General features: G+C 56.4%; 1 protein-coding gene across 2 annotated transcripts; it reads right to left on the bottom strand.

Moving 5' to 3' along the window:
* Nucleotides 1-601: 601 nt before the first annotated feature.
* CRB2 (crumbs cell polarity complex component 2) lies at nucleotides 602-25,584 on the bottom strand. Of its 2 annotated transcripts, XM_060200126.1 has the most exons (13): nucleotides 25,426-25,584; nucleotides 18,201-18,524; nucleotides 14,089-14,284; nucleotides 13,814-13,953; nucleotides 13,194-13,379; nucleotides 12,908-13,021; nucleotides 9,021-9,893; nucleotides 8,436-8,935; nucleotides 7,766-7,931; nucleotides 5,927-6,716; nucleotides 4,901-5,017; nucleotides 4,197-4,314; nucleotides 602-2,563 (listed from the first exon to the last, which is right to left on the bottom strand). In XM_060200126.1, the coding sequence occupies exons 1-13, from the start codon at nucleotides 25,529-25,531 to the stop codon at nucleotides 2,339-2,341; spliced, it is 3,855 nt and encodes a 1,284-aa protein (XP_060056109.1). In that variant the 5' UTR covers nucleotides 25,532-25,584; the 3' UTR covers nucleotides 602-2,338. The 2 variants fall into 2 exon arrangements, with proteins under 2 accessions (XP_060056109.1, XP_060056110.1); XM_060200127.1 differs by lacking the exon at nucleotides 4,901-5,017.
* Between the last annotated feature and the right edge of the window lie 1,052 nt (nucleotides 25,585-26,636).

Below are 26,636 nucleotides of genomic sequence, written 5' to 3'. Positions count from 1 at the left end.
GTCCAGTTGTCCCATCCTGAGTGGACCCACATGCCCCATGAGTGAGGGGCTGCCTGTCTGTAAGCAGAGTCCTTGGACCCAGTGGCTAGTGTCCCATGCTCACAACAGCGCTGCTGTCTCCTCACTTGCTGGACTGGATTCACCCAAGGATGAATTTTTGTGCATTCAATAAAATCTTCCTGGGAACACGGCATCATTATTCCCTGAGAAATTGGGGTGCCTCAGCCATCCTCAGCATCCTGTTCTGTAGACGTGGAGGCCAGGATTTGAAGCAGGTAGCAAAAGATCTGATGATCCTGGCCTGTTCCCAAGCCTGTTCTCATCCAGGACCCTGAGCCCAGCTCTTCAGCCCTTTCCCCTCACAAGCAGGACAGTGTGTCCTTGGTGCAGTGTCACCCATGGTGTCGAGGGCACTCAGGCTCCTGGAAAGAACAAGTTCTAGGGGACACCTGGAAATTTGCTCCAAAAGACTTCTCACAATGATCCTGCACCTCTGCTGGGTGTTTGGTTGGGGAGGAAGAGCTAGGCAAGCACCCAGAGTGGACACTAAATACACCCACTACCCATCCCAAGCCCTGAAGCCAAGAACATGGCATGAGAATTTCCAAAAAGAGCTCAGCTTTTATATGCTGGGGTTCCACATAAAATGTCATCTTAGAAGCCTGCAGCAAACACAGGTTTGCCAAATCCCTGACAAACAGTTGTAACAAAGTGGCTGGTACCAGGTTTTCTACAGGTGTCCTGGAGAAAGTTGGGGGAGACAGTCCGCCCCCTACTGGATTAGGACCAAGCAAGTCCCAACATTTAGCACCCTTCTGCTCCCCCCCCACCTCTGCTGAACCTCCAGTCGTCACCCCTACCCCTTATCCTGTCTCCCATCACTGTGTGACTACTATTTCAGCTTTAACACCTGTGCCTCTGGATGTTAGCTGAGACCCCAAAGGAAGCTGGGTTTAATTTCAAAAGGGGGGTCTCCTGGCCTTGTTGCCCTGGCACAGCAGGAATGAGGAGAGGGCAAAGCAACTCCAAGAAGCTGCAGAGGCCAGGTTCGCAGGTCGGTGGGGCCAGAGATCACAGTGAGGTGGCATCACCAGGGAAGGAACTTGAAGCAGAGCACAGGTTCTTCCCCTGAAGCTGTCTGCTGGCAGGACCAGCCCGACATGCAGAAGGGTGCCAGCTCAAGAGTCCTCTCCCCACATCCTCTCAATACCCATTGAGCAAGGAGACTGGTTGCAAGATGACTGGCCTCTCCAGGTGCCTCAGATAGGGCCCCACCACCCACCCCAGCTGGAGGAGCTTGGGGGGTGGATTTTGATTCCTTTAGCCTCACTGCCCTCCAGCATTCTTGCCCAGCCCCCCCACACACACACACACACATGCAAACGCACACACACTCTAAGCCTCAACTCCACAAGGGAGGGACAGCCCCTCCCTGTACCTAAACAAGACCAGACATGCTCTCAGTTGACAGGAGTTTAACAACTTGCAGAGTTCTTCCCTGCTGAGCCTCACAACCACCCTGTGAGGCAGTCAGGCAGGAACTGCTTTCCCCATCCGTCCTGCAGTGACAGGCACCGGGGTATTGTCTGCGTTCCACACGTGCCTGGCTCTGGCTCAGGCCAGACAGACCTGCCTGCAGGAGCATCTGTCCTGACCACCAGAAGCCTGAGCCTCCCTGACTCCCCAGCTGCTTGCACCCTGCAGAAGAAGAGGCGGAAGAAGGTGCAGGAGCTGGGGCCTCAGTCTTTGAGCAAGCCCTGCTCAGGCCTCCCGAGAGGCCTCAGGGACCTGCTGCCAGAGTTTTGAGGGTTGTCCATCGTGATGGCTCAGCCACCCTCCATGGGGTCACCACACACATGACATAGTCACATACACCCGTAGCAGAGATGTGGATGTGCCCACAAGCCCTTCCCAGAACATTTACACTTATGTTCACATATTGATCAACAACCTCCCTGTAGATGCTTGCATGCACATGCACACACACACACAAACACACACACACAACACACACACACCCTCCCTCCTGAACACACTAGATGCACCCATGGGTGACCCTCCCCTGCAAAGCCATGGGCAAGGCCCCAAAGGTCCAGCAGAGATGTTGCCTGCCTCGCCAGGCCCCTGCTTCCCTGAATGCCCCCTGCCCCTTGGTTCATGAAGGCAGACACAGGAGCTGCCAGCAAAGGGGACACTTCCCCACCTGGGGCTTCAGCAGCTCCCTGAGGCCTGAAGAAGGAGGTGGGGGGGGGTCTTTCCCGCAGGTTTCTAGAAATGGTCTGGTGGAGAATGTCCCCTTCAGGGCCTTGTGGGTGCTGCAGTCAGCATCCCGGCAAGGTCAGATGAGTCTCTCTTCAGGAGGCACCTTGAGGACACTGTCCATCTCCAGCCGAGCCCCGGCCACCTCCTGCTGGCTCGGGCTGTAGGTGCCTTCTGACTGGCGGCGTTTTCTGGCTGCCAGGATCCCTGAGAGGAGGCCCAAGAGGAGGAGGAGGAGGCAGGCACAGGTTGCAGGCACCACCACCTCCAGCAGTGGGAATGGCAGCGGCAGTGGCAGGTCCTTCTGTAAGAGAGGGAGCAGGCGTGCCCCCCCTTGAGACTGGGTTGTGGGGCAGGCCCTTCACAAAAAAAGGACACAAGAAAATGAGAGCTGGGAGCAGACTTCCCTGGAGATGGTGAGAGACCTGATCCCAGCATGTCAGAGCCACTGTACGGACTGGGAAAGAAAGCTGGGATTTATGCACTAAGTAGCTAGTCCACAGTAAGCACTACATGTGGAGTTCAATTAAGCCTGCCGAGATCTAGTGGAGGAGTGGTGACACCCTCACCTCACTTACCTGTGCAGGGGACAGAGCAATGCCAAAGTGCCCAGAGCAGTGTCTGCATAGTAGGATCTCAAAGTGTGAGGTGCCCAGACCCTTGGCCAGTCAGTGGGTGGCAAGCCAGCATAGGCACTTTCCTCCTGCTGATGCTGCCCCCAGGGCTACTCCATGCCCATTTTGCCTTCCTTCAGCCTTGGAATTCCAGCCAGAAGCCCCTGTTGCGTCACTGGTCGAGATTACCTGATTGGTCTCCTCTCCCCACACTTAACTCACCCAAGCTGAGACACTGGAGTTTCACGCCCCTGTGCCCATCCCAAGATGATCGTGAGACCCTGCTTAAAACCCTCAGGCTGCGGTAGCAGAGGCTCACTGGCTCACTGGCCAGGTGGCCTGAGCAAGGCAGGCTGGGCAGGGTCTGCACCCTCCCGAAAAGACTCGGGCTAGGCTCTGATGAGTCCAGCAACCCTCCACTCACCTCCAGTCAGATTCCCAGTATGCTTCCATCAAACATTCTACAAATCTTGGGATTCTAAAGTCCCACTGAGTCCTGAGTCCCAAGACTCAGCACCTAGACCCAGAGAAGGGTCTCAACCCACAGAGAATCCTGTGTCCGAGCCCTGAGCAGGCCCTGAGCAGCCTCCACCCCCTGGCACTTCTGGGGGAGCTATAAAGCCATCTCCTTCAAGGGGAGGGAGGGAGCCAGAGGCTGTAAAAGTTCAACTTGAAAGGAAACATTCCCCAGAAGCAGAAGGGATTTGCAGGTTTATGGCCCAGGCTTCCAGAAGCCTGTGGAGATCAAGGCTCCTCCCCCAGGCTTCCAGCCTGCAGCCCGGCTACCAGCACCCACTGAGGACTCAGGCTGGGGAGTGTTTGGGGAAAGGTGCAAGCCCAAGCTGTCTGTCGGCCCCCACTCACCTGGGCCCCTCCCTGGCTGAACCTCCCTTGGATTAGGGGCTGCCTCCAAGGTGCTGGATATGCACTGGCTCAGAAATCTGGGCTCCCCAGTCTCGGTACTCGAGATCCTGGCTCAGAAACCCCTTGAGATTATGGGCTCTTGTAATCACCACCTACATCCCAGAATTCCCAGACTTTGTGGGTCCTGCACCCTGTCCCAGTTCAGACTTGGCAGAGTTCAAATGTTCTATCTGCCAGTTCAGGGGGGAAGGGAGGAAGAGCAAGCTCTCCCTAAGAAAAGGGGAGGGGAATGCCTCCTGTATGGGGTCGTGGAAAAGGAGAAAGTCCTTTCCCTGCCACTCCCCACCTGCAGCAGGGTGGATCCACAGGAGCTGTCTATGCTGCCCCAAACTTATTAAAGTCCCCAACAGGGCACCCCCACCCCACCCTCCCCAACCCCTCTCCCTGCCAGTCACTCACCACCACTTCGCAGAACTGGCCTGAGAACCTTGTGCTGCAGATACATTCATACACCCCATCAGCTGCCCGGCAGGTGCCCCCATTCAAGCAGGGGTTGGCTTCACAGGGGAGCTGACACCTGGGGAGGTGGAGAAGAGCGTGGAGTTGAGAAGGTTGCTGCATGTTCCCCTCAGCTGCTCAAGCTCCTAAGCTCCTAAACCACCCTTCTGCCTCCCCCTCCAAGTTAAAAGCCCACTCACACACTGTCTGCACACCGGGTTGGGTCCAGTCAAGTGACTGAAGCTGAGAGCGCCTACTACTCCCCTTCATGCGACCTTCGAAACTGAGGAGGGTGCTCGCCCCTCAGAAACACAGGGGAGACTGCCTGAAGGCAGTGTTCCAGGGGTGTTGACTCCACCTATTGGGGTGAACCAGGAACCTACACTTGTGCAGGCTCCCCAGAGGGTCCTGACCCTATGTGAGCTCTAAAAGCACCACCAGGCAACAACTTCTGGGGTTGGGGGGTGCGGGGGTACAGCACTGAAGATGGTCTTGGCAATTCCAGAAGGAAAGAACTCAAGAACCTGCCAAAGTGGTAGGTCAGGTTCTGTGATGACAGGAAGGGCTGAGAAGGTGAGCAAGCATTCAGGAAACACCCACTCCACCTGCTCCGAGTGGAAGGGATGCTAGGGCCCACCTCCCTGAATTCTTCCCCCTAGACCTACCTCTGGCCAGCTAACCCCTCCTGGCAGGTGCAGTTGGTGCCCTGGGGTCCACTCTTACATGGAGCACCATCGAGGCAGGTGAAATTCAGCCTGCATTCCTCTGGAAGAATGGGTATTCTGGGGGGGGGGGTACAGAGAGACTGGACTTGATGCAGGAGGCCTGGGGCCTGATCCCCAACCCTACAACAGTGTCTCACGGGTGTCCACAGGCAAACCGAGCCACTGTGCCCTCATCTCTGTAATTGAGGCCCATCCATCTATCCACCTACCATCAATCAACAACGATGTGATGGGAAAAAGGGGGGGGGGGGAACTGAATGTAACTCTTCTGACCAAGGCCCAACCCCTCCAACAAGGCCTGGACTCCTGACTCAGAGCTTCAAAGGTAGGCGTGCAGGAATAGCACAAGAGTCTCTTGTAAAAGTGATCTGGAAGGCCCCCCAAACTCCACCCACAACAGCAGCTTGGAGTGTCTGAAATTCACATTTGTCTGGGTGGCTTGCATTACCCAGGCAACTCTAGGGGACTATCCTCCCATTCTACAGACTAGAGCAGGGAGGCACAGAGAAGGGATATAGCTGCCCCCTTACCTGTTGAGCCATCTTCCTGACCGCAATTCCCCCACCCTCATATATATATTAGAATATGAGAAATCGAGAGAGGAGGGGAAGACAGAGAGACGCATGCAGACCTGCTTCACCACTTGTGAAGCGACCCCTCCCACCGCAGGTAAGGAACCGGGGGCTTGAACTGGGATCCTGGCACTTCATACTATGTGCGCTTAACCCGGTGCACCACCACCCGCACCCCCCCCCTCCTTTTTTCTTTCTTTTATTTTCAGACACACCACAACAGCACTCCACCATTCATGAAGCTTCCCCTGGCTCCGAGCATGGTGCTGCCATGTGGTGCTGGGGGCAGGAACCTAGGTCCTCACACGTGGTAAAGTCTGGCTCCTGGACTTTGCCAGTACGCCCACCCCCATCCTCACCCCGCGCGGGCTCCCAGCCCGGCTGGGTAGCGCACCTGCAGCGCGGCCCTGAGAAGCCAGGTGGGCAGCGGCACTCGAAGCGACCGTCGGGGCGCCCGTGGCAGTGGCCACGGGCGCAGGGTGCCGAGCGGCAGGGGTCGGCGGGAGCCTCGCAGCGCGGCCCCTCCCAGCCCGGGCCGCAGGCACAGGCGAAGGCGTGGAACAGGTCTCGGCAGGCGCCGCCGTGCAGGCAGGGCGACGGGACACACACGGGCGCGCCGCTGCAGCCCAGGCGCGGGCCGGGCGTCCCGGACACGGACACTGCGGTGAAGTGCTGCCGGGCGCCTGGGGCCGCGCCGGGCCGCGGGGGCGCCAGGGGCAGCGGGAGGCCGCCGAGCGCCACGCGGCCCAGGCAGCCGGTGAAGTTCTCTGCCAGCAGGATGCGGGCGGCGCCGGGGCCGCGCAGGAAGTCCAGGTCTCCGGCCAGTCCCCGCAGCGCCACCGGCGTCGCCGCGCCGTCCAGCCACAGCAGCCAGCGCGCCGCGGCGGCCGCGGGCCTCTCCAAGGCCAGGCGCACGCGGTGCCAGGCGCCGTCGGCCACGCGCGGCCCCGGCGCGGACAGCACAGCCCCGGGCAGCCCCGTCCCTGCGCGCACGCCCGCCGCCAGGAAGCCCCCGCGCACCGCCAGCCACAGCGAGGCCTGGGTGCCCGTGGCGCGCAGCAGCCCCGCCTCCGGGTCCCGGGTGCGGAAGGCCAGCGACAGGCTGCCGAGGGCGCGGCCTGAAGACACGTTCTGCCCGCTGAATTCGGCCGGAGGCCCTTCCTGGAACGTGGCCTCCGCTACACCTGTCGGGACAGAGGGGACGTTGGGGAGCGCCTACAGCACCACCCTCTGCCCCAGCACCGGTGAGACCCTGTGCCACGCCCCCACTCGCCTCCAGTGGGGAGGCACACCACGCCCTAACTAATCCCAGCTCCCCAGCTTCTACCCTGCCACGCTTGGGGAGGTGCTGGGGAGACCACCGTGCCCACCTTACTGACCACAGGCCAGGTAACAAGACGCCCTCGAAAAAAACGTGCCTGAGTGGGGCCGGGCCTGGCACAGGGTGAGCTCACATGTTACTATGTAAGGACCTGGCAGGGTTCAGGGCCCTACTCCCCACCTGCAGGGGTGAAACAGCACAGCAGCTATCTGTCTTTCCCTCTCCCTATTTCCCCTTCCTCTCTCAATTTCTCTGTCCTATAGGAAGGGAGGGAGGGAGGAGAAAGGAAGGAAAGAGGCAGCTAGGAGTAGTGAATTTGTAGTACAGACCCTGGCAGCAAAAAAAAGAAGCTGCCTCCTCCCTCCTCAGTGAAGCTACAAAGGCTTACTCTTCGCTGCAGTCACTTTTTTAAAATGCAGGACTTTTTTATGTGCCTTTGATTAAAGTCTTTTTTTAATGCTTCCCATTCCCTCTCTCAGCTCCCCCTGCTCTAGGGCACAAAGACCAGAGCTGAGTGACCTGGCATTCAAGTTCCCTGACCTCTCCATCCTAACCCCTATACTGGGGTTTCTGTTCCCATTAACCTTAAGACCTTTGGGGGCTACAAAACAGCTCACCTGAATAGTGTGCTGCTTTGCCATATATGCCACCCAGGTCCAAGCCTGACCCCCACTGCACTGAAAAAAGCTTCAGCGCTCTGGTCTCTTTCAATCCCCGCTCCCATCTCCTTTCTCCCTCTCCTCCTCTCTGTCTCTTGAAAACTTAAGCAAGTACTCTCCCTCCAGAAAACTCTTCCCTTCTGGATAGATGCAGAGACCAGACTGCACCATTTCAGCTGTTGGCAGCCCAGTCCACTATGCACTATATGGGGTGGGGTCCGTCCTAGTTTGGGCGTCCAGGGCACACACTCACAGACAAAGCCTCCAGGGACCTCCTCACAGGTGGCAGGTGGGAGGCAGGGCTGGCCAGGACACCACAGCTGCTGAGCACACGTGGGTCCTGTGAAGTTGGCAGGGCAGGTGCAGTGGAAGTCATTCCAGGTGACCTGGCAGGTCCCACCGTTGAGACAGGGGTCAGGCTGCAGGAGGAATAGGACAGGGACTGACTCTGGCTAGGGGCTGGTATCCCCCACATATGATCACTGACGGTTCTCCCACTCCAGACACATTACAGAGAAAGCCACTAGCACCCCATATCAAGATGAGAAAACTAAGGCTCACAGAGAAGCCACGTGCCTGAGTCGCGCAGCCAGAAAGCCAAGGAGTCAGGGTTCACACTCAGCTATCCTGACTCCAGGGCTGGTGCTTCGTGAATGAATCTACAGCCACAGGTGTCCCTGTCCCCTAAGCTGTCTCTGCAGATGTCTGGGTCAGGTGTCTGTTACAGACCAGGACTGGGAAGTATGATATGAATATGGGGGAAGGAAGGGAGACAGCTGGGCCAGAGATGAATGTGACTCCAGTTCGCCACTCTCTGGCACTGGGGCTGTGGGCAGGGCACCTTACCTCCTGGCACCAGCCTCATCAGTAGAACCAGGGAGAACTGGGGGGAAAGGAACCCACCCTGTTCCCTGCACACTCACACTGCATGTGTCCTCAGAGATGCAGCCCGTGGTGAGGTTCCAGGCCTGCCTGGTGCCGGGCTCGTCCAGCTGGCTTGAGTTTCCCAGTGGAAAGAAGGGGAGGTGGAGGTCATTGAGTCGCAGGTCCTGGAGGCAGCCTCGGAAGTGCCCTCCCCAAGGCTGGGCATCAGCAGGGAGGCATCTCCCTCCCACGTGCACCTGCTGCACTGGGCCTTGCAGCTGATCAGGGCCTACACTGAGGATGACCAAGTGTCTGTGCCCGTCATCCCAGCGCCCAGGGAGCGCCTGAGCAGGACTGTCTGGTGCCTGGGTCCAGATCTGGCCCTCACTCAGGAACACAGTCAGAACAGTTGCTGAGTCGTTGGTGAACTGGAGCAGCAGGCCAGCAGCTTCCCGCGTGCGGAGAAGAAAGGATATGGTGAGGTTGGGGCCTGGCAGTGGAAGCAGGAAGGAGGCTGAGCTCAAGGTGCCCCCCAGGCCAAAGGTGGCAGCAGGAACCTCTGCAGGGAGAGAGGGTGCCAGGCATGAGATCTGCAGGCTGCGGGGTAGGCACAGTGCTGCCCTCCCACCCGACTTCTTGCTCACCATCCATACACGTGGGACCAAGGTAGGGCCGGGGACAGTCGCACTGGAAGTGAGTCCAGAGGTCCACACAGGCTGCTCCGTGGGCGCAAGGCGGAGGACTGCACTGCTCCCTGCGCTCACAGCCCAGGACGACGGTGCCACTGAGATCCTCGGGCAGCAGCAGGTTCCCATCCACATACACATCCTGGAGGCAGCCCACAAAGTCCATACCACCCAGGAGTACAGAGCTGGGCCTGGCAGCTGTTTGGGCCATGGCAGCTGTAAGACCTGGGGCCACAGGCTGGGAGGCCATGCAGAGCTGAGCAGGGCAGTCCTCATGCCAGAGTCGCAACTCCAGCAGCCCCAGGCGGAATATCACCTCCACTGGGTGCCAGTGGCTATCATTTAGAGCCTGACTTGGCAGCCTCAGGACAAGCACAATGTTGCCATGGCTCCAGAGTGTGGCCTGGAGTGTGGCCTGTTCCAGAGCTAGTTCCAGACGGTCCCAGGTGTCTGTGCGTGTGGCTAAGACCCCGGCAGAAATCGTGGTGCGAAATCTCAATACCAGTCCCAGGGGGCCACCAGCCGGCACCAATGCCTGCGCAGGGCTCCCTGCCACCACAGAGAAGGTGGTATTCTGGTCGCAGGAAGGCCCGTGGGTACCAGGTGGGCAGTGGCAGGCATAATCATGGACCCCAGACTCAAAGGTGGGAATGCACGTGGCAGAGAGGGGGCAGGTGTGGCCCTGACAGCCGGTGAGCTGCACAGAGCAGTCCTGCCCGCCCCAGGCCTGTGGACACCAACAAATATAGGCTGCCACTGAGTCTTCACAGGTCCCACCGTGGAGGCAAGGCTGCGACAGGCACTCGTTCACATCTTCCTGACAGGTCAGGCCTTTGGGAGAGAGCAGGCCAGGGCTCAGTATCGAGGCCAGAACCATGGTCTGACCTCAGTTTTCCTGCTTCTCAGGATGGGGACCTCCATGAAGATCCTGGAGGTTGGAATCCAAGACAGCTCTCCACCTGCCATGGCTGGTGTGCCTGGTCTCCAGCTCAGCTCCATTTTCTCCCACTGCATAGCTCTTGCTTCCCCAGCTCCCCAGACCAGTCTAGTGTCCTCCAGTTCACCTGTCTTCAGAGACCCCTCTACCACTCATCTCCACATGCAGAGAGTGATTTCTAGAGCATCACCCAGTTTGGCTCTTCTGCTGCCTAAGGTTCAATCACACCACCACCATGAGACATACACACACACACACACACACACACACACACAATCCCAGTCGTTGAAATCCATTGTGGCTGCATCCTACAAAACCCTGAAGTCTCAAACCCTCTTTCTTACAAACCCTGACCCACCTGTCTGTCCCTCCAAACATTTCCTAGAAGGCTTTGCCTCTGGAGCTCGGCTCACCCTAATCTATTCCTTCTCTTCGGTAAGCCTTGCACTACCTTTAACAGTCCAACTCATCCTGAGTGCCAACTCAAAGGGCCAGTCTCCTTGGAGGCCTTCTCTGGAACCTAACCCTAAGCAATTGTGTCAATCCCAACTCCTCACCCCCTCTCAGCACCCCACCATTGACCCCATATTGAAGAAATCTCTTTATTTAGCTAAGAGCTCTTCCAGGGACTCCTTGGTGTCCAGCAAAGGGTCTAGCATTACTTTTGTGTACAGATGAAGTGGAAGAGCATGTGGGGGAGGACATGTGTGTGGCACTCCAGCCCCTGGATTCTGACTCTCTAGCCCCACAGTCTTAAGACCCCTGTGCTGACTGTGAGGGGGCCAGCTCATCATCTCCCCCAGGAGCTACACTGGGTGCAGTGGCCAGCTAGGATCAAGAGGGTACAGCCCAAGCCCAGCTCAGCTCAGTCGGAGATGCCACAAAACATGCAGGCCAGCCTTGCCTCCCATGTCCCAACTGCAGGAACCCAGGCCCAGAAAAACCTCCAGGATTCTAATCCTGGCTCCAGTGAGCCCATATGCACTACAGCCTCCTTCTGGGGATGGGCACCCCCCCCCTCTACCCAAGTGAGACTCCAGCCCTCCATACATGCCTGAAGCCTCAGCCTTCCCCAGGAAGGTCCACAGAGCCCACAGTCCCATTGCATTTGCCCACAGATGGGCTGGAGTGGTGGGCAGACACCAAGGCTGGGCAGCAGAGCTCCCTCCTTTACAATCGGCTCAGGAATGTTAGGCACTAGCCTCCTCTACACCCAGCAAGGCCCAAAGGGAGGATGGGGTAGGCAGCAGCTCAGTCCCGTGGCCAGGGTCTCCCCTCCCATGCCCTTGCCTCCCCAGTTCCCATCCGCTGAGCTCAGTTTGAGAAGGAGCTGGTTCCAGCTGATGCTAATAAACCTGGGTGACAACACAACCCCTGCCTCTGAACTTCCCACTGCCCCATCTATCACATGGGGCTGGGAAAGCCTGTCTCCCTTGTGAGGAGGAGAAAACCAAAAACACAGAAAACACTCTGCAGAGGTGGTAGCAGAGTTAAGGACACACATTACCCCGGGTTCGAGTCCCTGTTCCACACCTGCAGGGAGGAAGCTTCACAAGTGGTGAAGCAGGTCTGCAGGTGCCTACCTTTCTCTCTCCCACTCTATCTCCCCATCTCATCTCAATTTCTCTCTGTTCTTTCAAATAAAAAATAGAAAGGAAAAAAAAGGGGGGGAATGGCCACCAGGAGCTGTGAATTCATACAGCTGACTGGCACTCAGCCCAGTGTGAGCCAGCTTATTCCACCAGGCCACTGTGCCCAGGAAGGTCCTAGGAAACCTTCATCCACTGGGTCACAAGACAGGCTTGCAGGGCTCTCAAGCGCGTGGCCACCCAAGGGTGGTGAGACTGAGCCTCAGGGTCTTCAGGCAGGCACAGCCTGTCCTATGCACAGGGACACTGCAGGGGGAGGAGGCAGAAGGCTGAAGAGGAATGTGGACAGGCATGGGGGCAGTGTCACAGGCATTCCAGAGGGCGTAGGGTCCTGTGTGCACCGGTCTTGTGTGTGTGTGTGGTGGAGGGGGAGTGTGTGAGCACCTCACCAGCATCTACATGAAGTGGCGTCTGTGTGTCTCCAAGTCCTGCCCAACTGGCCCCAGCCCTTCAGGTCAAGCTCATTCTTCTCCTTCTCCTTCTTCTTTTTTGCCTCCAGGGTTATTGCTGGGGCTCAGTGCCTACACTATGAATCCACTGATCCTGGCGGCCTTTTTCCCCATTTTTTGGTTGTTGCCCTTGTTAGTTGTCATTGATGTTGTTGTTGGATAAGACAGAGAGGAATCGAGAGAGGAGGGGAGAGACTGATAGACACCTGCAGATCTGCTTCACTGCTTGTGAATCGACCTCCCTGCAGGTAGGGAACCTGGGGCTCGAACCCGGATCCTTGTGCACATGCACTTAACCCGCTGTGCTCATTCTTCTACAGCTACTCTCCACCCCTTTTCCCTTCTCTATCGTCCCTGAGAGCCACTGGCCTCTGCCCAGCCCCTAAATGTCCCAAGTTCTCCTGGTGCTCACATCGCACTTGCCCCTTGGCCACCCATGGCCCCAGCTACCAGGACTACACTCCCAACCCCCGGTCTCAAAGCCCTGGCCCCAGACCCTGGGTCACCTGCCGTGACTAGGGCTCCTCCCAGAGGCAGAGAGGCAGAGCCAGACTCAGTGCGGCTAAGACTGAGCTCACGGCCCACCCACGTCACCCAGGGCAAAAACAGCTGCACCCCGCACCCCGCACCCCGCACCCTCCACCTGGGGTCTGTGGAGGGCGCCTCCTAAGCACTTCTCAACGCGATTCCTTTACTCTCATCTCCACCGCCACCACCCAGCTCTCCCGCCCCTCAGCTGTCACCCGGACCACCACACCCAGCTGGTCCCCATATCCCCGACGCCCATACTCTGGTCTCCACCCCAGGCACCTGTGTAGCCATCTGGGCAGTGGCACTGGAAGCTGTTGTGCAGGTCCTGGCAGCGGCCCCCGTTGAGGCACGGCCGTGAGGCGCACTCGTCCACGTCCACACCGCAGTCCGCCCCTGGAAGAGGCCCCGCCGGTTCCCACCTGCACCTTCAGGGCGGATGGAGCGGGGGGAGACCCACGGGGGGGGGGGGGGAGGCACAAGGTGCAGGCCCTGAGCTCCGCCAGACTCCCTCCCCAGCCTCTGGGCCTGACAGACCCGCTTCCCTGGAAGGGAGCGGAGGACTCACCCTCAAAGCCGGGTGGGCAGCGACACAGGAAACCCGCCGCCCGGGCGAAGCTGAAGCCGCCGGGGAAGATGGCGGCGCCTCCCGCGTAGAGCGCGGGGTCTGAGCGCTGCAGGCAGCGGCCGCCGTGCAGGCAGGGCCCGGCCGCGCACTCGTCCTCGTCCACCTCGCACCGCGCGCCGCTGTAGCCTGTGCGCACACGGGCCTCGGTCACGCCAGGGAGGAGGGCACGTGGCCAAGCACTTTTTAAAATCTTTATTTACTGGATAGAGACAGTCAGAAATGGAGAGAAGGGGAAAGAGGGAGAGAGGGAGACAGCTGCAGCCCTGCTTCGCCATTCACAAAGCTTTCCCCCTGCAGGTGGGGACCGGAGGCTCAAACCCAGGTCCTCGCGCCCTGTAACATGCGCGCTCAACCAGGTGCGCCACCATCCGGCCCCTGCCTGAGCACTTGGCACTCACTCGGCCCCGTTTGCAAGGCCTGGCGGACATCACCCCTTTACCGTCCTCGCGCCAACCGAGAAGGACATACTGGCCAGGTTTGGCGGAGCCCTCAAGGAGGTTCAGAGGGCGCGCACCCAGCATGGCATCCCACCCGCCAACGGCGCGCGCATGCGCACGTACCTGGCCAGCAGAGGCAGCGGAAGCTCCCGAGGCCCTCCAGGCAAGTCGCGTTGTGCGCGCAGGGCGCGGACGCGCACTCCAGCACCTCCAGCTCGCAGCGCGCGCCCTCGTAGCCCGTGTCCGCGCAGTCGCACCGGAACCTGGGAAGGGGCGCGCGGCCTGGGCTGAGCGCGCGGCGGGCCCTGCAGCTTGGCCTTCGCGCGCACCCGCACCCGCACCCGCACCCACACCCGGGGGTGTCTCCCGCGCCCAGGCGCAGCCTCCCCGCCGCTCACCCGTTGACCAGGTCGTGGCACACGCCCCCGTGCGCGCACGGCTGGCTCTGGCACTCGTCCAGGTCCAGCTGGCAGCTGGCGCCCCCGTAGCCCGGGGCACACACGCAGCGGTAGGAGCCCACGCCGTCCAGGCACGAGCCCCCGTGCAGGCAGGGCGCCGACGCACACTCGTCTACCTCCTCCTCGCAGGTCAGCCCTGGACAGGCCAAGACACAGAGATGGGCGAGGGGAGGAGGCCGACCCACCCAGATAACTACAGGGGGAGAGGGCGAGGGTCGCATCAGCCCTTTCATCAGAGCAGGTGTTTCTGGAGCCGCAGTAGGAGAGAGACAAGACAGGCATTCCAGTCTTCTTGCGCCCACAGTTCTCTAGCCCAGGAAACAGCGGTTAGTTATGTTAATATCTGATAAATGAAAACTGATTTTTCATTTTGATGAACTCAGCTATGAGAAAACACGAGCCCTGGCCTGGCATCTTGGCCTGGGAGGTTGAGAGTCAAGGAAAGTTTCTTAGAAGAGAGAGTTGGGCCTGTTAAAGGAATAAACGGGAGGGGAAGGAACAGCCTCTGTCCCCCATTCTGAGATTCCAAAGGTCCCACCTATACCTGCTACCACTCCCATTTCTGGGTGGTGCCTTCTCTCCCTCTGCAGACTTTTGAAAGATAAGGGGTATGTTTCATTAGATCTAGACCTCTGTGAGGCAGGGCTCTGCCAGCAGAGAGACTGTGGCAGTGACCAAGACCTGCTTGGCCAGGGCACCATGTCCTATGGCAGGAGGTTCAGGAAGGGTCAGTGCAAAATGAAAGGTGGTGGCAGAGGGTAGATAGCATAATGGTTATACAAAGAGATCTCATGCCTGAGACTCCAAAGTCCCAGGTTCAATCCCCTGCACCACCATAAGCCAGAGCTGAGGAGTGCCCTGGTGTAAAAAAAAAACAAAGGTGGAAGCGGTGGGACTAGGGCCTTGGGGTCAGGTAACATTATCTGGGCCTATACTAAAGGTTTTTAACAGGACAGCTCTATGTATATTCTAGAAAGCACAGTCTGGTGGCTTTGATGAGTACTGAGAGGGAGACTAGGGAGGAAGAACATAGTCTGGAAAAGAAGCTAGAATAGAGCAGCCAACTCCTCCTGGTCTTACCTGAGCTCTCTTGCTTTAGAAACTAGAAGTCCAGGGGCCAGGTGGTGGCGCACATGTATTATAATGTGCAAGAACCCAGGTTTAAGCCCCTGGTCCCCACCTGCAGGGAGAAAGCTTTGCGAGTCGTGAAGCAGAGGTGTCTCTCTGTCCCTCTCTATCACCCCCTTCCCTCTTGATTTCTGGCTGTCTCTATCCAATGAATAAAGTTTTTTTATTGTTATAGATATTGATGTCATTATTGTTGGATAGGACAGAGAGAAATGGAGAGAGGAGGGGAAGACAGAGAGGGAGAAGGAAAGACAGACACCTGCAGACCTGCTTCACCACTTGTGAAGTGACTCCCCTGCAGGTGGGGAGCCGTGGGCTCAAACCGGGATTCTTTCACCAGTCCTTGCACTTTGCACCACATGCGCTTAACCCGCAGCGCTACCGCCGACTCCCACCAATAAATAAAGATTTAAAAAATTAAAAAAAAAACTAAACTGAAAGTCCTGGAGCTAGGCGGTGGCGCAGCTAGTTAAGCACTCACATTACAGTGTGCAAAGACCCAGGTTCAAGCTCCTGGTCCCCACCTGCCGGGGGAAAGTTTCATCAGTGGTGAAGCAGGGCTGCAGGTGCCTCTCTGTCTCTCTCCCTCTCTACCTTCCCCTCCCCTCTCAGTTTCTCTGTCTCTATCCAATAGTAAATAAATAAATCTTTAAAAATCTTAAAAAAAAAAAATCTTTAAAAAAAACACTAAAAGTCCTGGGGCCAGGCAGTGGCGCACCAGGTTAAGCACAATGACCCCCACAAGGATCGCCTCACAAGTCTATAGGTGTCTTATCTTTCTCCCTCCCTCTTTATCTTCCCCTCCTCTCTCAATTTCTCTCCTATCCTTAAAAAAAAAAAAAAAAAGGCCTCTAGGAGCAGTGGATTCATAGTGCAGGCACTGAGCCCCAGTGATAAACCTGGAGGGGAAAAAAAAAAAAACCAACCTGAAAGTCCTTCAACTAGGGAGATAGCTTAAATAGTGGAGCACTGGACTTACATGCCTGAAGTTACTGGTTTGATTCCCAACATCACATTACTGAAGTATGCTCTGGCTTCCTCTCTATGTCTCATGTGAATCTCTCACACACACTCTGTCTCTCTCTCATATGGAATATGTAAATCTTTAAACAATAAACAAAGCCCCAGATTGGGGGAGTCCCACCAGGGAAGGTGCATGCCATGCCTTGTGTGCAGCCCAGTTTCAAGGAGACACAATGGCACCAGAGGAGCCCCACTGCTGTAGTGTGTCTCCTTCTCTCTCTGAGAACAGTGGTCCAGGTGGTGAAACCATGTATACATAAGGTCTCAGCTCCAACAAAAAAATAATAAATAAAACCAAAAATTTCAAATCCCCAAACTCACTCTTTAGTCCCAGGTAAAAATCAAGTTGCACCAGGGATAAAGAGGGAAGGAGACAGAGAACGGCAAAGCTGGGACATGTACTTGCCCAGCCAGTCCACTGTGGCGCCAACATGTCCTTGTAGATGCTGCTAATGGCCCCGCCCCCTGCTAATGGCCCCACCTCCTGGTGGGTTTGGTCACCAGGACCAGGAGGAGCCCAGTAGGCTCCAGCTGGAACACAACCCCTGATCAGCCTTCCAGGTCAATGAGCACAAAACCCAGCCTCTTTCTTGTGGCCCCTCACTCCTCCCACCCCTACCCTACCCCATCCCCCACCTTCTGTGCCAGGGAGAGCCAGGCCCAGGCTGCCTGGAATCCCAATCTCCCCCGCCTGGCTGGGAAGGAGAGGAGGAGAGAAGTGAGTCATGATACCACTGCCCCCACTCTCATCACAGCCCGCAAGAGCTTTCTCCAAGCGTTCAAGCGCCACACATCCACACACCTGCTGCTCCTTATTCGTGTTTAGCCCAAAGGCACTCAGGGGAGCCCACAGATACTAACAGACATGCAGAACCCCTTTATAAGACCCAGGCTCAGTAACTAACTGACCATCCAGGCACTCACTAACTCTCAAGCAATAGAAAAGGCACATGGAGCCAGTGTCCCAAATACATTTTCAGCTGTGTGCCAAGATGCATCTCTTCCCTGGGAGCCCCCCCCCAAAAAAAAAAAAAAGTAAATAAATAAAAACTGCCTCCCTGGTCTTTATTCTTGCTCTAAAGTTACCTCAGGCTGCCCCCTCCCCACAGAGAGAGTGAGAGAGTGGTCTGAATCCAGGGTTGAAGTAGAACCCGGTGTGTCTACACTGCAGGCTCCCAACTACCCTAGCCCCAGTCTCACCCGCTTCTGACACAGAGGCAGCTACTCCAGAAAGCTCTTGCCTGGCTCGTGGGTATGACTGGGGTAGACCCATGCTCCGGAGGACAGGCTAGCAGTCACTTCTCTGAACACCTGCATATGCATTATCCCACCTGAGACAGCAAGGAAGATGTGGGGGGGGGGAGCATATCAGCAACGGAGCAAAACTATTAGTGCCTGTGCACTGCAGCTTTGAAGACCGCCCCAAGAGGAGAGGGTCCCCACCACAATGAGTGGTGCTCGTGCTCTAGGATCATGAGACGAGCTGAAGGTGCGTACACTACAGCTGGTCCTGAGTCTGGAAGCAGATACAGGAAAATCTGTCAAGACATGTTCCCCCTTAGAGCCAGACAAGGCTTCCTGTGCTCAGGCACTACCAGAAATGCCTGTGATATCTCCACCTCCAGCACCAATGTGAACTCTACAAGCATTTTCTCGGTGCTTGTAATGTGCTCATCTCTGTGCCAGTACTGACAGGCCACACTCTCATTCAGAGCTGCCCTGGGAGCCGCAAGAGCAGCAATTCTATAGCAAAGCTTAGAGTGTCTCTGCCCTTGCAATTTCAGAACGGCTGGGTGAGGGTCTCTCTATACAAAAGTCAAGGCTGAGCTCATGATCTTGCACTTCGAACTGCCTGTGGGTCAGTGTTACACACTTCTTCCCCAAACATCCAGGGCCATTACCTGCGTAACCGAGGGGGCAGTGGCACTCGTAACGATCGGCCAGGTTGCGGCAGGTGGCCCCGTGGTGGCAGGGCCGGGATGCACACTCGTCGATATCCAGCTCACAGCGTGGGCCCTGGAAGCCAGGCACACAGTAGCAGCGGAAGCCGTTGGGATCCGGACCCTGGGGCACACACAGAGCGCCATGGTGGCAGGGCTGGGTGCCACAGCCCCGGGGCTCCAGGGGCCCACAGATGTAGCCTCCACTCTCTGTCTCCTGGCACTCGGTCCCTGGGGGACACGGGGCAGAGGCACAGGCACTGAGGGTCTGCGGAGGCACAGTTCCTGTAGAGAGAGGAGAGTGCTGGGAGAAAAGGCCAGGAGCTGTGGGACACTCCCCACACTCCTGCCCACACCCAGGAGGATGATAGAGGGACCCTACAAGCCAGGTCCCAACAGGCTCGCACAGACCTGGTACAGGGAAGTGGGACTAGCTGTGCCCAATTCTCTGGGCAGCATCTGCCAGCAGACAGTCACTGACATGTGAGCCTGGCTCCAAGGTTCATGGCATCCTACAGCACCCAAGTCACAAGAGAGGAAATTAAGACTCAAGAGAAAAAGGGGAGATTGGACCTGATGTAGGACAAAAGTCAGTGCAACTTTCAGGTTTCAGCCGCAGCTGGGGCAGGTTCCCTCTGAGTCCTCAGCACCCAGCTCCCTGCCAGGATGGTTCCTCCCAGTGTCCCTCCTCCCCCACCTCTCCTTCGGGGATCTGGTAACTCCATCCCTGCAGGAGGAAACTGGAGCTAGATGACTTCAAAGGCAGGGACCCTGTGCTCTTCCATAGCCCCTCCCCAACAGTCTGGGAACCTCTCTGATCCCTGGCCCTCACTGTAACCACCAACAAATGCCTGAGTGGCAGCCTGGCCAAGGTCACAGAGTGCAGGGCAGATGCTTCGACCTGCCCATAGGCTCAGGTCACCATGATGAATCCACAACGATGAGTTCTCTCAGGCTGTGGAAGAGCCACCCTGCTTTCTCCCCTCCCTCCAGCCCCCTCTTCCTCAGAGCCTTGTCAGTGCAGGATAAGAATTCAGGCTTTGAAGTAAACCAGCCCTGGCTTCAGACCCTAGCTCATCTCAGACAGCTATGGGCTCTGAGACCATTTTTCTCTCCCCCTACCCCTACCCCCCCCTTGACACCAGGGTTATCACTGGGGTTTGGTGCCTACACTACAAATCCATGGCTCCTGATGGTCAACCCCCACCCCTTTCTTTTTTGCTTCCTGTTTTATTTGACAGGACAGAGAAATTGAGAGGGGAGTGAGAGAAAGGAGAGAGAAAGACACCTGCAGACCTGCTTCACCCCTCATGAAGCATTCTCCCTGCAGGTGGGAAGCGGGCACTCAAACTGGGTTCCTTGCACTTCTATGTGCAATTAACGGGCGTGCACCCCGTCCAGCCCCCCCCCCCCCAGGTCATTTCTCCAATGGAGCCTGAAAGGAATCATGACAGAGTATGCCTGAGAGTGGGAAGGGCGTCAGAGCCTCAGGTGCTCAGTAGTGATGGGAGAGAGAGAGAGAAGTAGCCCCTCTCACCCCCCCCCCACACACACTCTGAATGAAGCTCCAGGAGGCACCCCTCCCCCACTCAGGCTGTCATCCAGACAGGAACCAGGCCTCCGCTCCCCCACCTCAGTGAAGACCCCCAGATAAGACTGGGCAGCTCCCAGGCGTCGGTCACATTCCACCAGGCAGGGCTGTTCACTGACCTGAACCCCACACCCACCCACCTTTCCCAGCCATGGCAGCAGGATGGGGGAATGGGGAAATGGAGACAGAGATACCTGCTGACAGAGAACCTAGTTGTCAGCTGCATCCTGGAGGTCCCAAAGCCGCTAACCTGAGTTCATGCTGCCAAGATTTCCCCAGGAGTTGGGGAGGCCTAATAGGCACCCAGGGCCAGATAACACACAGGATCCGAATCGTGCATGCAAAAGCCCCATCAGCCTGCTGGTGGGGTGGCAACAACCCTTTGGGTGTGGTTGCAGTTAGCCTTCACATTTACTTTAGGAAGTAGATAGTATTAGCCCTTGCTTCCAGTGGAGGAAAGTGAGGACAGAGAATAAGTAACTTCCCACAGCCAACAAGGGGCTAGAATCCAAGGCTAAATCAAGCTGCTCCAGAGTCTCCACCCTGAGGCTTCCAAAATCTACTCCAGTATTAACAAAATTAATTAGCAATACAGATTCCTGACCCTGAGCCAGTCCAAAAGAGAAGAGTACAAATTCCCAGGCCCGCTCCAGACCTAGAGATTCAGAACAGTGAGCTCCAGTGTCTGACATTCTGCATTGCACAAAGCTGCTGAGGGCTGGTGGCACACGCGCTTGAGTACACACGCTGCAGTGTGCCAGCACCTAGGTTCAAGCTCCAGTCCCAACCTGCGGGGGGGAAGCTTTGTGATCTGTGAAACAGGGCCACAAGTCTCTCTTTCTTCCTCCCCTCCCGTCTCTGTCAAATGAATACAATATTTTCAATTTTTTTTAAAAGACGCTACCAGGATGCCAGGTGGTGGCACACCTGGTTGAGCGCACATGTTACAATGTTCAGGGACCGGGGTTCGAGCCCCCAGTCCCCACCTGCAGGGGGAAAGCTTCAGGAGGGATGAAGCAGGGCTGTAGGTATCTTTCTGTCTCTCTCCCTCTCTATCTCCCCTTCCCTCTTGAGTTCTGTCTCTACCCAGTAAATAAATAAAGATTAAATAATAAATAAATAAATAAATAAATAAATAAATAAATAAATAAATAAATAAATAAATAGAAGCTACCCGGGGATTTCCTTGCACTTAAGAGGCCTGGTGGGGATCTCAGTCTTCCCAGAGGGAGTCCTGGGGCTGCGGGGTGGAGCTGCAGGGCCCCTGGCAGAGGAGGGGCCAAGTCGGCCAGGGTGGAGGGGCGTGGCTTGTTACCAGGGTAACGAGGGGCCTGTGCTTATCTTAACAAATCCCCCCTGACCTCGGAGGCAGCCGTGGACGACCCGGCAGTGGAGGGATTAAGTGACATCCGCCCCTCCCCTTCAACCTGCCGCCGCCCAGGGAGGCCCTAAATCCCAAGTCTGGACCAGGGAGGCTTCTCTGTGGGTTGGGGCAGATGGTAGTAAGGTAGCTGCAGCCATTCACTGAGCTGGTATTACGTGCTCCAGGACGCGCTCCACTCCTAGCATCTATTGTTATATGACTGCATTGGACTGAAAGCCGAAGAGGTGCCTGCTGTTAAGAAAGCATCTTTTTTTCTTGCTCAGAGACCAGCTAGGTAGTTTAGGTGAGCTAGATAGGCTCACCTGGCATCACACTTCCGAAAAGTAAGGAGCCGATGACCTCCAGAATTCTGGGAGTTCCCAGGTCTCCCATTGAATGTAAAATTCCCAGCTGGCAAACCCTCACGTGTTATTCTAGTGCCAGCCCAGCCCAGACTCATGCAGACACTGGGAAAGGCCTTTGCAGGAATGGAAGGGCAGCTGTCAGTCGGACAGGGCAGAGAGTTTTTCTCATCTACCCAGACCCATATTAGAATCTCACCGGAAAGGGCCAGGCAGTGGCACAACCAGTTAAGCACACTTGTTACCATGTGCAAGGACTCTGGTTCAATTCCCTTCCCTGCAAGGGGGGAAGCTTCATGAGCTGGGAAGCAGGGCTGCAGGTGTTTCTCTTTCTCTCTCCTTTTCTGTCTCCCCCTCCATCTCAATTTCTATCTGTTTTCTCAAATATTACAAAGAAAAAGGGGGAAATATTGTCGCTAGGAATGGTGGTAATAATAAAATAGAAAGATAGATAGGTGAGTCCCACTAAGCTTCAGGCTTCTCCCTGTGCATGACGTCCTCAACTTTTCATGCAGATACAAGGGCCAAGTTCTGATGAGAAATGTTTACTGGGGGAAGCTCCTTGTCCTGACAAGGCAAGAGAGACTATTTCTAAATGACCCAAGATTCATGTGAGGGCAAGTAAGTTACCAAGAGCTTCAAGAATAAAGAATAAAGTCAAAAAGCTGTCCAAGCACAGGAATGAATCCAGGCAGTACAGCACATCTGGAATTTACAAACACTTCGCAGAATCAGCAGAAGAGCTCCCAGTCACTTCAGCAAAGCAACAAGAAAAAAAAAGGGGGGAGATACTATTTTATAAAAACATTTACCCACCCCCAGAGATGAAAAGGGATAATTTTAATGAGAGTAATAGCAACAATAGCTGTCATGGTTTAACCACCTGTCCTATGCCTGGTCCTAGAGTATCCCAATGTTTAACAAACATCTCGGAGCCTGGGGGCATGGAGGTATTTCCAGGAGTGAAGGAAAGTTAGAGCAGGTGGACGCTGAGCCACTGTCCCCCACTGTGTGTGTGTGTGTGTGTGTGTGTGTGTGTGTGTGTGTGTGTGTGTGTATGTGTATGGCAGAGAGAGGAAGGAAAGAGAGAGGGGGTGCAGCATTGCTTCACCACTCTCAAAACTTCCCCCTTGCGTATGGGGACCAGGGACTTGAGCCTGAGTCCTTGGACACAGTAACGTATGCACTTAACCAGGTGTACCACCTCCCAGCCCCCTAAAATAGTTATTAACGTGAGAGGGGGGAGGGGGAGAACCAGAGCATCGCTCTGGTACAGATGATACTGGGGATCAAACTCAGGACCTCATGTTTTTGATTCACTGCTCTAGCCATTGTGCAAAACCCTCTCTCTCTCTCTCTCTCTCTCTCTCTCTCTCACACACACACACACACACACACACACTCACACAGACATACACACACACACACACACACACACACACACACTCACACAGACATACACACACACACACACACACACACACACACACACCACACCACCAGGTTTCTGTGTGGAAGGGCTCACGAGAACAAGGCACGTACTCTACTATTAACCCAGCTCCCTGGCCCTCCCTAGTTCATGTTTAGTTATAAATGGGCTTCCATCTACAAATTCCCCTGAAACTGGGGATTCCATACCAAACTTCAGGTGGGACAACCACAGTGTTTTCTCCTCATGTTCTTAGACTGGTCTTTGGGGTTGTTTGGTGTGGCTCTTTTTGACAAAGGCACAAAAGAGACATAACCTGGCATCTACCTGTAGTGGGAATTAGGTTTGAGCACCTGCCGCACAGTGGCTGATGATAAGATTTATTCATCCCACAAGCCTCTTCTTGGAGGGGGCAAACATGGACGACAGTGTATGCGGTTCCCTGCTTCTGTCTCTACGGAGCCTCCCACCCCTCCTCCCCCAAAGTCTTGGTTGGAGGAGAGGCCTTACTTGGGGACTAGACTCTTAGTCCTTTGTGGGCCAGACTCCCTGGCTGAGCCTGTGGACCCCATTGTCCTCCAAGATGCTTGATGCTCTCCATAGCAACCAGCCAGCCGGGTGCTTGTGGCAGAGTGAGCCTAGGCTCGAGGGGACCTGACAGGGGTGGACAGGGATGGGTAGCCGACACAAGCCCAGGGCCTCATCGTACCCCCAAACCCACGTAGGGTGGAAATTGGCTTTCCAGTGACACAACCCCCAGTCCTTCTCCTCTTGGCAGCCACCCCTTGGGCACTGGCATCCAAAATGCTCTTGCTCCAGTTTTCAGGATTCCTAAGGAGGGGACGCCCTGCACCGAAGCTGGAAGGGGAAAGCTGCTATAGGTCCAACCCCGGAAGAGCGGTGTGGGGAAGAGTGTGTCCAGCCACTGGGAGCTTTGATCTACTCTGTAATGACTCTGCCTCCGGGATCACATGGACAGACATCCGGGTATGAGCACACACACACGGACACATGTATTTCTATCGGTGCAGGCACACCTTGTGTTCATAGGTGTGTGTGTGTGTGTGTGTGTGTGTGTGTGTGTGTGTGATGTTAAATGGACTATGTGTAGCCACCTGATGGTGTGGTTGTGTGATCTGGACCATACCACACCTGTGACCCAGAGATCCATGATATATAAGTACGCAAATATATGTGTGTACAGGTGCATTTGTGTGGTTCTGTGTTCTCACATGTGTGGGGTGCACTGCAGCGCAGGGGCAGAGATCACACCCCCAGCTGAGCACTTTATGTCCTCCTGTGCAAAGCAGGACCCCTGTTTCTTTCATGAGCCCCTGATTTGTCCCTGGGAGCCCATTTCATAAGCTCCCCCCCTCCTTAAGTCTTGGTTTCTTCCACTGAAAATTGGGGTTTCCATACCCCCCCCCCAACGGTTCTTAAGAGAGGAGTAGGAGTTGAAGGTTTTGAGAGCTGGGCCCTGTGAGAGGCTGGAGGAGGAGAGGCCCCAGGTAGGCTGTGGAAGAGCCCAGGACCCTGCCCTGCTTGGCCCCCTCCTCCAGCTAGTGACGGGGCAGAGGACTTCCCAGGCCTGGCTTCTGTAGCTATAGTGACCAAGACAAAGCGTCCTCCAGACCCCCCAGGAGGAATTCCAGGGCTGTGCGCACGCGTGAGTCCACTAGGACAAAAGCAGAATCCACTTGGCGATCGGGGCTCTGGCTTCAGAAAGCCCTTTCAGCTCAGTGTGGGAATGTAAGGGAGGGGCTGCAGTCAGCAGACACGTGCTCCCAAGTACCTGGCCACCCCCCCCCCCCGCAGGACCCCAGAACACCCCCAGCCCCAGTACTCACATACAAAGGGAGAGGATACAGGCAGACACCAAGCTCCCCTGGTCTCCTTCCCTTTCTCCACCCTCATCTACTGGGCCGGGGCTGTCACCCCCATCCATACCCCACATGGGGAGCAAAGGTAGTTCAACCCCCTTGACCACTTACACACACCCTACCCACCCCCAACTCATGCTGGAGACAGAGAACCTCAGACACACTCCAGCTCATCCCAATTGGTCATCCAACCTTAACACAGCTCATGCCAGGCAACTCCAGGGTGAAGTCCAAACTACCTGCCTCTCCCCAAACTCACGGCCTCATGGCCCAGCCAGCAGTCGCAGCCCCTGCCTCTCTCCCCCGCAGCACACAATTCACCCAAATCACTCAGAGAGCCTCCCTTAGCATACAACACCCCAAGACCCAGGACACAATCGCCCCCATATGCCTTGCAACGGCCTGCAGTGCAACAGTACAACTCCACACCCCACAATATGAGTCTGTACCCCAAACTCTACAAGCAGGCCTCCCACCCACAGGATAGCTCCCAGAAACTGGGGTATCTTTTTCTGGGACACTCTGTCCCAGGAACCCAACAAGACTTGGACCCCAACTCACCAGCCAGTAGGGCAAAGGCAGGGGTCCAGAGCAGCAACAGCAACAGCAGAGAAGCCAGGGGGCTGGGGGTTTGGGCCCCCTGCCTGGCCAGCTCCATTGGCAGCATGCTAAGCTGGGCCGGCTGTGGGAATGGGCGGCCTGGCTGGCTCCACAACTCCCTCTCCCTCCAACCAGCACTAATGCCATGGACAGAGGCCTGGCCCCTCCCTGCTATCCCGCCCCTCTGCCTCCTTGCTCCACCCAGGCCCTCCCAGGCTGCACCACCTCAAGGATGAGTCCAGGGAAGTGGTCTGGCCCACCATGTCCCCAGCCCCAGCCCCAGCCCCAGGGCTCCAGACCAGGCCTCTGGGCCTCTGAGAATCTGACCTTGTTTGGGGTGTCCGCCACTCTTTCCCTCTCCTTCCGGAGTCCCTTTCTCTGGACCTCTCTGACCTGAATTCCCCCCTCACTCCCCTCCCCCCTCCCCCACCCCTCCAGCCCCATCCTGGCTCAGGCTCCTGGGAGAAATTTCTGTTCTGTGGAACTATTCTTCTCACCAGATCAGCAACTCCTAAATTTTCAGTTATCTCCCTCTCAACCCTCCCCCCCCCCAACAAACACACTACTCCTGCCTCTCTGCCGGACATTCCCCCATCTTCCCTCACCATGGACCGCTCTCCCCTGCCCCCTAATCATCCCCCAGCCCCTCAGCTCCCCAGCCCCCCAGCCCATGTCTGCTCACTGTATGGCCCAGAACTCCTCTCTGATCAGGAGTGCCCGCCCCTTCCACTCAGCCTGTACTTTCCCAGTACTCAGGCATGCCCCCACACACCTCCTGCCCTGCCCTGAAAACACACCCCTGAAGTCCCCTCCCCACATTCAATGCACCAGCAGCTCCAGTGATGTTCTCCCTTCTCGATGCCCTCTAACAACCCCAAGACGCTCCTCCCACCACAGCTGGCTGGCTTGGCCTCTGTCTCCCTCCACTCTCACCAGCCCCCCACCAGCCTTACCTAGACCTTTCCATCTCTCCTCAGGAGCCCATACCTTCACCTCTGCTGTCCTCATCACCGGAAACCTCACTGCTATCCCAGGCATCCTGTTCCAAACTGAGCGAGCTTTCCCTTTCCCCTGTGGGAAGTCCTTCTTGCTGTCTAGCCTGCTGCACTTAATGTCACTTGCTCCAGGCAGGCCTCGGGGCTGGAGAAGAGATTGTTGTTTGAATGGAAAGG

This window comes from Erinaceus europaeus, chromosome 10 (genome assembly GCF_950295315.1).
Source record: "Erinaceus europaeus chromosome 10, mEriEur2.1, whole genome shotgun sequence".
In the NCBI taxonomy this organism is placed as follows: domain Eukaryota; kingdom Metazoa; phylum Chordata; class Mammalia; order Eulipotyphla; family Erinaceidae; genus Erinaceus; species Erinaceus europaeus.
This window is presented reverse-complemented; position numbering and strand designations above follow the sequence as displayed.

Bases quoted from the DNA above. Each gene is read 5' to 3' on its own strand.
- CRB2 (XM_060200126.1), bottom strand. From the start codon at position 25,531: ATGCTGCCAATGGAGCTGGCCAGGCAGGGGGCCCAAACCCCCAGCCCC. The intron at 13,022-13,193 runs GTGAGTCCTCCG...GGCCTCTTCCAG, and splicing joins CTGCCCACCCGGCTTTGAGG to GGGCGGACTGCGGTGTGGAC. The intron at 9,894-12,907 runs GTGCCTGGGGTG...TCTCTCCCAAAG, and splicing joins CTGCCCAGATGGCTACACAG to GCCTGACCTGTCAGGAAGAT.